Source organism: Hyperolius riggenbachi, chromosome 2 (assembly GCF_040937935.1).
Source record: "Hyperolius riggenbachi isolate aHypRig1 chromosome 2, aHypRig1.pri, whole genome shotgun sequence".
Taxonomy (NCBI): Eukaryota; Metazoa; Chordata; class Amphibia; order Anura; family Hyperoliidae; genus Hyperolius; species Hyperolius riggenbachi.
Window position 1 is genome coordinate 240,406,974 of NC_090647.1, and position 11,053 is coordinate 240,418,026.

General features: G+C 39.9%; 2 protein-coding genes across 7 annotated transcripts in view; one reads left to right on the plus strand and one right to left on the minus strand.

The window, feature by feature from the left end:
* Nucleotides 1–11,053, plus strand: part of OFD1 (OFD1 centriole and centriolar satellite protein) — a 225,715-nt gene that overhangs the window by 193,429 nt on the left and 21,233 nt on the right. The window lies entirely within an intron of this gene.
* The window catches only part of GPM6B (glycoprotein M6B), a 191,276-nt gene that overhangs the window by 24,619 nt on the left and 155,604 nt on the right, over nucleotides 1–11,053 (minus strand). For all 4 annotated transcript variants that reach the window (XM_068268392.1, XM_068268389.1, XM_068268391.1 and 1 more), the window contains one exon: nucleotides 424–610. In XM_068268392.1, coding sequence (XP_068124493.1) covers nucleotides 424–610 — 187 coding nt within the window. The remainder of the gene's footprint in view (nucleotides 1–423; nucleotides 611–11,053) is intronic.

Here is an 11,053-nt window from a genome sequence, read left to right on the forward strand (position 1 = left end):
TGTTCCTAATAGTCCTTTAGGCGAGTGTACGGTATATGGTCAATTTAAGGCATTTCACATGATTGCCTACTAAGGATGGTCAATGAGATGCAGATAATTCTGATAATATGATAATTGTTATGCTAATTTCATGGAAAGTTATGTAGCTTGAAAGTGGACCAATTAAATGCAGCAGCAGCGTTTTCAAGCTGCATACACTTCCATAAAATTAGCATTCAAATTTGCATCAAAGATATGCAACTTGCATCTCATTGACCATAATGCACCCAATTTAGGTTGTTGGACTGTAGTGAACAGTATGTTTACATAAGTGTCTAGTAACACTAAAGAGTGCAATGAAGAGGAAGGCTTCATGCTTCCAATCACAAATAATCATTTGCTATTACAACCCCATCATTGTTGGAGCTCAGTGGTCATACTTACACCTCAGTCAGAAGAGCATGGTCGCTGGGATTTGAGGAGAAGTGCTGTTCCAGGATGTTTACTGTTCCAGTTAGAGCCACATGACCACAGCCACAGAAGAGAGCTACTCCAGAGAAGCACAAGATGGTTGCCACCAGGGAAGCATAAGGGACTCCTCCCAAGCACTTGATGCAGCACTCAAAGCAACCTGTAAACAAAAGAGGACCACACCCTAATTAGTGGAAGTGCTAACTACATGTGCATACATCCGCCATTGTGCCTCAAGCTGTGCTGCAGCTGCAAGCCATATTTCTTTCCTAACAGCATATCTAGGTCATACCACACAGACAAAGAATGCAATGTTGGGAACACAGAAAAAGTTCCCTTAAAAAAAAAAAAAAAAAAAAAAAAACCTAGCATGCATAAAGCATATATATATATATGCCTGACATGCTGACTTGCTCGGGTCATGGAACACTATTGAAATTGGCTTTTTGTATTCATGGAAAGTACTTCAAGGCACTTTCACTTCCCACCGCATAAATCTCACAAATGGGCACAGAGAGGTTTCAGCAGGACATACGCACGGCTTAATCAGCACAAAATACCTCATTATACATGAGGTGGTGGCAGACAAAGCAAAACATGGTGGTAGAGCACTGTGTGCAGAATGACATTAATATTCTGCCCAGAGGGCCCCGAGGATAATCCTCCATCACTGGGAATTCTGCTGGGATAGTCACACTGTAAATCTGACACTCCCTCATGTATATCCATCCACCACTTCTCTGTACATTAGACAAGGGGCTTGCAGCCATAGCACAGCTCCGGGACGCAATCCAAAGGATTTTATAGAGGAAACTACACCCAGCATGCAATTATCTCACTTTAAAGGAAAATGGAGGACATTTAATTTCCAATTAAATAGGTCACAACAACATACATGTAAATATATGGTTTTAATTTAATAAGCTGCTTGCATTATTACTAACAACTGCAAGGCAGGGAAGAAAAGCGTCTTTACAGCACTGATCTAAACATTCAATGAATGAAGCACTCGTTCCAACAATGCTGGATAGATACCGCCATCCCTCGTACACAAATACGCAATGAACAAGAGGTAAAGTTTATTTTGTTCAAATCTGACTGCAGGCACAAAATGTTTTCTAGTTCTGTGTAGGCGCTCATTGGTAGAGCTTGTTTTCATCAGGGTGAAGCTGCTTGATTACTTAATGAAAAAAATTGAAACGACCAAGTCAGGAGCCACTTTACCAGCCAGATCTGAACGCTGTAATCTTTTCAGACATCGCTTTCTATGCCCCCCTTTGCATTCTGAACAGCAGCACCTGTCCCCTTAGAGACTGCCAATTATTTTTTCACCTAGGCCTATTCAGATAGTGTAGTCATTTTATGAAACAAGAATTTTAGCTGTAAAAACCTGGATGCTCTGGTAACCAAGATGATCTATTTAGCAGTAAGCAACATACACACTTCCCATTTTCCTTGGCCAAAACAATTGTTCGTCATTTAAAAAAAAATAAAAAAAATAAAGTAAGGCTTTAAAAACAAATGGCCAGAAACCTAATATACAAGGTGTTGTTTTTGTTACTAAATATTTTGGAGGAGACATCCTTGGACATCACTGTTGTGTATTCTTTACCAAACACAATCTTCAATGCTGATAACCCAGTTGTATATCACATCATGCTCTCATCATAGTCATTGCCAACAGGTAAACCTCAGTCCTAGCAAATAAGGCGATTATCCATATGTAAAATCCAAATAGGAGCTAACTACTATACCTAAAGAATCTGGTATATATACACAAAAGGACTCACACACCAGCATGAGCTTCATCAAAATTATATTGTAAACACGAAAGCTGATTATATACAAACAAGTGCAAATAATGCACAATGCACAAATAACATAAGTGTATTGGCAACAAGAGACCAAACCGGTCAAAAGAAATACAGCATAATGGTATATGTCAGCAAAACATGAAGTAAATGGCTGCACAAGCAGTATCTCTTTAAGAGCAGCAATGAAAAAACACAAGCACAGTTTTAAACATGAATGCAGTACATACAAGTGGTAAGGTAGCAAGGGATACAGTCAAACAATTGTGCAGTTACAACATGAATGGTATACCCTGACAGTGGCTGTTTCAGGGGTTCCCTTCCTCAGAGGGTATCACCTGGCTCAGTGCTGCACTTGTTGTATATAATCAGCTTTTGTGTTTACAATATAATTTTGAGGAATCTCATGCTGGTGTGCGAGTCCTTTTGTATATATATTGTCTCTAGGGCTTTTTAGCCTAATTACAGACTCAGCACCTATTGCACCCAGCGCATTAATTAGCATACATAGGGTGTGCAGTACCTTCTAGTAAATAAAGAATCTGGTAAAGATGCAATATTTAGGCTGAGTTTTAAGGTCAGTTAAATTTAGAGTACATCATGCACTAGAACTAAATAATTTTGAAAGAACTGACTGAACAATCATATGACCATTTTCTCATCCGTGCAACTCTTGTTATGAGCTAACTGATTTTATGGGCACTTCATGTTTAGAACTAAGATGGACTAGGAGGGATCACATAGCAACTGAAAAGCTGAATTGCACGTGCTCTCTGCATAGTGCTGACATAATATGTAACATGACTAACCATGCAACACGAACACACACCAGAAATGGAGAAAATTAACACATGAAAAACGCTGTTCTAAGTATGTATATTTCTTTATTGTGTAGCGAATGTCACATTTATGTGATGTAAGAGGATCTAGGGCTTGCAAGAGCTGCCATTACTGTATTTAAACTAGTAATCTCCCTACTCTAGCTTCACTACCCTGTAAGTCACCGATTCAGAATAAGCAGGAAACTTCTGACTGAGATATCACTGTGGCTGCATTTTTTTTTCCAGTAAGACTTAGGTCACATTGCAAAATACAATTACTCCAGTAAGACTTAGGTCACATTACAAAATACAACCCATTTTGCAATGCAATTTTTAAAGGTGTGTGTGTGTGTGTGCGTGTGTGCGTGTGCGTGTGTGTGTGTGTGTGTGTGTGTTTTTGCACATTCCTTTAAGCAGAATCGCTTGAAATAAAGAAAGATTTCTATTTTGCTGTGAGAACATCCTCATAGGGTAACACTGCACTAGCCCCTGCCGTTCGCTGGTGAGCGCAACGCAATCGCCGTCGGTGTGAACCAGCTCTTACTGAGATTGGACAAGACAAACAATCCTACTGAATATGCTCTTATAATAATAGTAAAAGTAACACATTGGCAAACATGGTAATCATCTATCCACAATAATCTACCTGACAGATGGAATTCCCCATTTGCCTGTGTTAAATATAACTGTGTTGCTGCTACTTGACCTGAGGAATGATCTCTACACAATATACTTAAGTGGCCATAATATGACTTTCTATTGTCCAATTAGTAGGCCTCTCAATAGGCCCTTGTAAAGCCATTAACGAGTTTAGTTTATGGCCGTTTTCCTATTCAAGGCATTCTGGGTTAGCAGCATCTATGTCGAAGCAATCAAATTACTTTTAGTGACTTTCTCTACCAGCTACCGTATATGCTGATTCTCAGCCTGTCGTACAGCATGTACACAGGCTCTTGTATCGACTATTCATTTCCACCTTAATTTATGGCATCATAACAAACACAATACTGGCCTTCTAGAGGAATAGCGAGTGTGCCATTAGGGAAACTAGATTGTTTCAGCATGATGTATTCAGCACTGGTGCTTGGCTGTCAGCGAGGGTGTAAGATTTGGGCACTGTCACTGTAGTGGATTTAGAGCTTTCAGCAAGGTGGCAATAAATACAGTTAGGGCTCGTTCACATTGCATTCCCATCGCATTAGCGTTCGCGTTGGACTTTTTTTTTTAGAAGCAATTTTTTGTTCCCTTTTTCCCCCGCGATTTCTGTTCATTGGACGTTTTTGCAGAGCGATTCCGTGACATCAGGAAATGAACTCTTTGATCCAGAAAATAATACAATGTATTTATTATTAAAAATGCAATTGCTGCACAAAGCAATTTTGTGAGAGTTTTGAGTTTTTCCTATACCTTCCATTGTAGCAAAATCGCCCCGACAATGGTCCATGCAGTGCTTCTCTGAGCGGAAAGCGGACAGATCGCCCTAATCTGAACTAGTGCATAGGATAGCATGGTGTAAGCGCTTTCAGGGCAATTTTGAAAAATCACAGGCGATTTAAAAAATCCAAAAACGCCTCCAGTGTGAACGAGCCCTTATAGGTGAGGATGGCTGACTTTGCTGCCAGGGATCAAGACAACCATAGCAGAGTGTTGGTTAGGGTAGCTGCTTGTTCAGGAGCTATGGCTGAAAGTATTAGAGGCACAGGATCAGGGGGACAGCCAATGTGTATTGTTGAAAAGGACATAAATATGGCAGCCTCCATGACCCTCTCACCTAGAGTTCCCTTTAGTGTCAGGGAGGAAGTGAAGGTTAGCTAGAGGTGAAGTTTAGGGTTTGGTGTTAAAAAGGGGTCAATACTGGGGGATATTGGGTAAATGTTACCGCTAGGCAATTGATGAGGGTGCAGAGCCAAAACCCCATAGAACCTTGTCAAATAGCAAAAGCGTGAGCATAATGTGAATAGTGCATGCCGACACTGATCATTTGTCTCAGGTGCTTGAACTTAGCTTTACCCACATGTGTGGATTGGATTCGCTAAGGTAAGGCGCGGGGTAACTAAAATTAACTGACCACATTTTACAAACTAAGATGAAAAAAATATAAAATAAGTGTTTAGTTAGCTTAAATGCTAGCTCTATTCGAAACTGTGACGAAACTATGCAAATATAATTACGTCAGAATGTCAAAGAGTCAGCTTCACATGATGCAGAGAAGCGATATATCAAAACTGGTGCCAAGAAATCAATTTTAAGAGCAACAAATCAGAATCATTCTTTACTTAGCTGAACGCAATTAGCTCTGGAAGATGAACTAGATGAATATTTCCATCAGAATTCCCTGATTCACCCCAATACTGCAGCCACTGCATTGCCAGGTACCATGTATGACTACACAATAATGTAAAGTAAGTACAAGGAAGACAGAGGGCAGGCTTGAAGAGAGAGCCTGACAGACTGTGTGGCCCAGCAGTAGGTGACAGACATGAAGCACTGTGGGAAGGCTCCACATTCACATATCCCAGGGATGCAGAGCCAGTGGGAGTTCCACTACAACAGTGATGGCTAACCTTGGCTCTCCAGCTGTGACAAAACTACAAAACCCATAATGCCTCTGCATCCCTGAGTTATGCTTAGAGCGGTCAGAGTATTGCAATGCCTCATGGGATTTGTAGTTCCACCACAGCTGGAGTGCCAAGGTTATCAATCACTGCACTACAAGATCACTTGCGGGTAAAGTCAACTTTAGACTTAAAGGAATACTGTGGGGGGTCAGGGGAAAATGAGTTGAACTTACCCGGGGCTTCTAATGGTCCCCCGCAGACATCCTGTGCCCACGCAGCCACTCACCGATTGCTGGGCTGGAGCATCGGTGAGTGGCTGCGTGGGCACAGGATGTCTGCGGGGGACCATTAGAAGCCCCGGGTAAGTTCAACTCCTTTTCCCCCCGACCTCCTACAGTATTCCTTTAAATCTGACCAAAAATGTGTTAATATACAGTGTTAATACACATTTTCCTATAATGTTATTTTAATTGTATAATTCATTATCAGTTTAAGCAACTTCAAAGAGTGATGAGCAGCTGAACAGTGTCTGCCAGAGCTCAGAACACAGATAAGTAACTATCAGTCAGCTAAAGCAAACATTTTAGCTGGGAAGCATTTGTCTGCTAGTGGCGAGAGGCTCCCATAGACATTCTGGAGTCATGTCTCCTTACATCGCATGAGCATAAACATTGTCTAAACAATCACTTCACTTTTCAGCGCAGTGAAATACAGTACATGTGTTGCTAAGGATTTGACTGGCTAATGGTGATCACTGCACAAAATGAATTAAATAGGTTTCCTAAAAGCAGCTGTTCTGTCCAGTCTGTAGGAAACTATCATAGCCAAATATGTCAACTAAATATATAGGTGTATACATACGCATGCAATTTATTCTGCTGTTTATACGTCCCACTGCAATTTTGTTAGCTGTGTTTAGAGACATTTGGCACAAATTTCATGTTGGATGTCACTGTGCAGCTTTTATTCAGTATAAGCAATGCTCTCTTTCATTATCATAAGGGGTTGTATTTCTAGCGTGATGGGACATCTGTGGTAATCTGCATTGTCGGTCTTGGGCTCATATACTGTATTTCATATATGCGTGCTTTATAGGAAAGTTTACATTGTGTTTAAGGGAAACTGGAGGTACATGTATGCTCAGTGTGCTACGATTAAAATTCATCCGATTTCTTCTAAAAGGAAACCTTAACCATCGCATAGAAAAAGTCATTTATAAGAGGCTTCTACCAGCCTCCCACAGCTGTCCTGTCTTGCGCTAGTCCTCAATGATGCTCCATTCCCCCTCCGCTGCTTAGTTTCGGCGGTCCACTGCGCTTGTGCAGGGCCAAGCGAATCCTTTGTACGCGTTCACAGCAACAAAAGCATCCAGCGCAGTAAGAGAGAACTTTTTACAGCACAGGACGCTTCTGCGGACGTGAATGTGTACGAGGAAGCGCACGACCAGGGCCGCACAGGCACAATAGACCACTGACTGATCAGTTGGCAGAACCGAAACTAGGCAGCGGCGGGGGAACAGAGGATCGTTAATGACCGGCTGTGGCGGCTGTTAGAAGCCCGAGGTAAGTGAAACTCTTTCTATGCAATGGTTCCCTTTAAGACGGTTGGAGATTTCATGTGAAACAATACTGTTTGCAAGAATCTTCACAATTTACTTCCTGCACCGAAAAGTTAAATAAATAAATAAAATGTAAACAAAATAAAATAAATGTACTTGCTGTTGTCACAGGGAACACGTTTTAAAGAGGAAAGTGCAGTGTTCTCCCTAGAATTTTTTTCTAGCCGGGTGGCATGAAAAAGTAGCCGGGTGGGACGACTTGAGAGAATGCAGAGCTGGCGCTTCTCTGCTTACAGCACAGGAGAAGGTGAGCCGATGACAGCCGGGTGCTCACCAAAACTAGCCGGGTGGAGCACCCGGCTAAAAGAGCCTGGGGAGAACACTGAAGTACAACATACAACATTATTCAGGATACCTACTTTGATGTCAATTATTCTGGTTTCAATATCAAACACTTACTATAGCTATAAAATTGCTGTATATTGGTATGTAGCCCCACCTTCCCAGTGATGTTTAGCCTAGCTGTTTATTCAGAAATCTCTCAGAGCATTCTGGTAGACCAGGTGGGATTGGCTTTGGAACACACCAAAACATTATGCAATGATGAACCTTGCCAGCTGAAAAGAAGTTACCACTTATAATACATTTCAGAATGTAAATAAAGTTGGGCAAACACTGAGCTAATAATTTATAAAAATTAACCACTTTAGGGTCCTTGGTACGCATATCTACGCCCCTTTAAACTACACGTGTGGATCAGGGGGGGTAGATATGTGTACTGCTGCCTTACCGTCGCGTTCACGATCCCCGCGCTGTTTACAGTCGAGCCATTGTCGCAGCCCCCTCCATCTGTGATCAGGATGTGAGAATCTTTTGATTCTCAATCCCGATCACCCTTCCCGTGTCTTCGGAGAGCTTGTTAACGTCGCATAAGCTCTCAGACCCTACACTTCTGTGTTCGGCTGTGTTCTATAAATAAAAACACGGTCTCAGTAGCACCATCTTGTGGCCAAAAAGTAAAATACACCCATTTATGCCACTATACTGTTTTACATAGAAAGTTTATTATTATTTTTTTATTTTATTACTTGTAACCCCTTCCATCCCTGCCCCACAGTTACAGAAGTAAAACACTTGTTAATTTTTTTTTTTTTTAAATTACATCATTTAATTTTTTTTTACATAAATAGTTACCTTAGGGACTTTTCTAATACGGATGTCATGAGTATATTTTTTCAAAAAAAAGCTCTTGTAATAAGTGAAAAAGTATTAAAAATCCCTAAATGGAAAAATGCTCCATTTCCAGATAAAATATTATCACCATACATTGTACTAGGGACACAATTTAAACGTTGTAATAAACCAGACAAATGGGCAAATAAAATATGTGGGTTTTATGTACCAAAGCACATTTTATTTTAAAACTATAATGGCTGAAAACTGAGAAATCATAATTTTTTTTCTTTTTTTTTTCCCTTTGCAATGCATATAAAATAAAATAGTTCAGAGCAAAAACTACCACCCAAAGAAAGCATACTTTGTGGTGAAAAAAACAATACATAGATCATTTCAGTGTGATAAGTAACAAAGTTATCACTGAATGAATGGGAGGAGCGCTAAAATGTGAAAGTTGTTTTGGCTTTTAAGGAAAAAACCTGTGATCCTGAAGTGGTTAATATTGTAAAAAAAAAGTTAATTTTTTCCTTTATATTCAGTAAAGCCACTCTTTAAAGCAGTCCTATAACCTACATTGCTCTCCAACCACACTATATATTAAAGATGCTTTTGTCGAAGAATCATTTTTAATTAGCAAAAAACATCTATGGATCTTCCATCAAGCAACAATGCTAATGAAAAAAAAATTCTAAATTTGCTTCACAGGTGCATTGTGGGAAAGTGGTGTCATCTGCCCAAGACTAGGGGCCAAGAAGCACGGACAACTTAGTCATGGCAACTGGTTGCTAAATATTGTGACTAAATGCCATAACTATCCCCAATAATATCGCCAGGGATAGTGTAAAAATAATAACCCCTATCAATTGCTGAGCAAAAGCATAAAGAGAGAAAGTGTCGACCATGTGACATTGGCTTCAGGGAAAAAAAATCCTATGTCTGCCAAGTCATGAGAAAGCAGTTTATTTTTCTTCTTACTGGGCATCAGTGCGGGTTATTTTATTGATAATTTTATTAGCTGGCTCCTCTCTACAAGTGGTATTTTGTAGAACGGAAAACACACTCTAGTAAGTACACTATATCAAACATTTAAAAACAGGAACCTCTAAAATATTTAGGTGCTGCATGCTTAGCCATAAAGGTAAACACTATAGAATTATTTCACCATCCATCATGCATGGAGCATATTATGAAACACAGTACAATAAATGAGTTATTAGGAGTGTAGATTGCAAACACAAGTGAAACCAGATAACAAGAGAACCCTGCCTTATCAAAGTGATACAGAACAGGGTACGTGGGAAACCAGGATTACAGAGGAGTACAAAACCAAATGGGGCTGAGAAACAATGATCTGAGGCAGACAAGTATCGATCCTCTGTGTGGCCAGATGTTCGACACGCTCACTATAGGAGCCAGCCATAAAAGATGAGGTTTGGTCAGACATGCCCTACACACAGCTAATACACAATAGAGGGCTTAGCACGGGGCATGGGAAGGGAGGGTGAGTGGCAGAGTTACATGACCAGCTAGTGACAGATGTGGGGTGCAAAGCAGACTGATGCTGAGGAAATATGGCTACTCAACTTCCAGATATAAAATATATATTTCAGATTCTTGAACTATCACGTCAAAGTATAACTTTCACTGAATCAAGTGAACAACTCTCACAAAGATTCTCCAAGTTGATTTTTTTCATACTTCAACAGCTAATACTGTATAATGAAGTGGATCAATTTAAAAAAAAAAAGACCTACAACTTTTTATAGCCCAAGTAAACCCAAAATGGACCAAAGAAAACTGAGCAATCAGAATGATAAGTATAAACAGTGTATAGGAGCTAAGTGCTGAAAACAATAGGCAAAATGTGTTTGGAGCTGCAGGACAGCTTTATTTCGCTCAGCAGTTGTTCAGTCAGGTGTTATCATGTGACCCACAAAGCAGGATGAACAACTGATGCCAGGCTATATTTTTAAAGAATCCTAGCGTTTCTATTGTATTTAAATATACAGTATTAAACCATACAATAGCATTCTGCAAACTATAAATGGTCTTGCTGCCCAGTTCCCCTCAACTGAAAAAAATATGCAGTTGCAGTTGACCCTTATTTCCACAATTATGGACAATAGATGTGCAAATAAATTAAAAAGTGGTTCTGAATGCATTCCTATCGTACAAAGGCAAAGACTTATGTGCATTCTAGTTTGTTTGAGTGCATGGGGGGAGGGGCAAGGTATAAGGTGCTGAAAGTGAATTGACAGCCCAGAACCTGTAGGTAGAAGAATGAAGCAGTCACATGACTGTTCAAGCAAAATTTAATTTTTTGGATTGAAAAATGTATACATTCATTTATCAGTGCCCCACAGATGGTTCTGTAAGTTGATGTTATTAAATACTATCAACTTGCAGACAGGTATAACATTTCCAATACTGAAGAAGAGTTCTTTGCAACTAGACTTTTTTCGGTTTTTATGGGCAAAACTTACAAGATGAAAATTTACTTTATTCTAGGAGTCCTTATTTAAGTGCCAATTATTCTACATACTTTCCCATTAGAGTGCCTCCATTCTACTCACACTACTCTCTGCTGGGAACAACATTTATGAGGGCATTTCTATACTTTGTAAATTTAAGAATAGGCGTGAGCCCTGCTTTGTGAGCCTCAAATCTAAGATTTCTTTG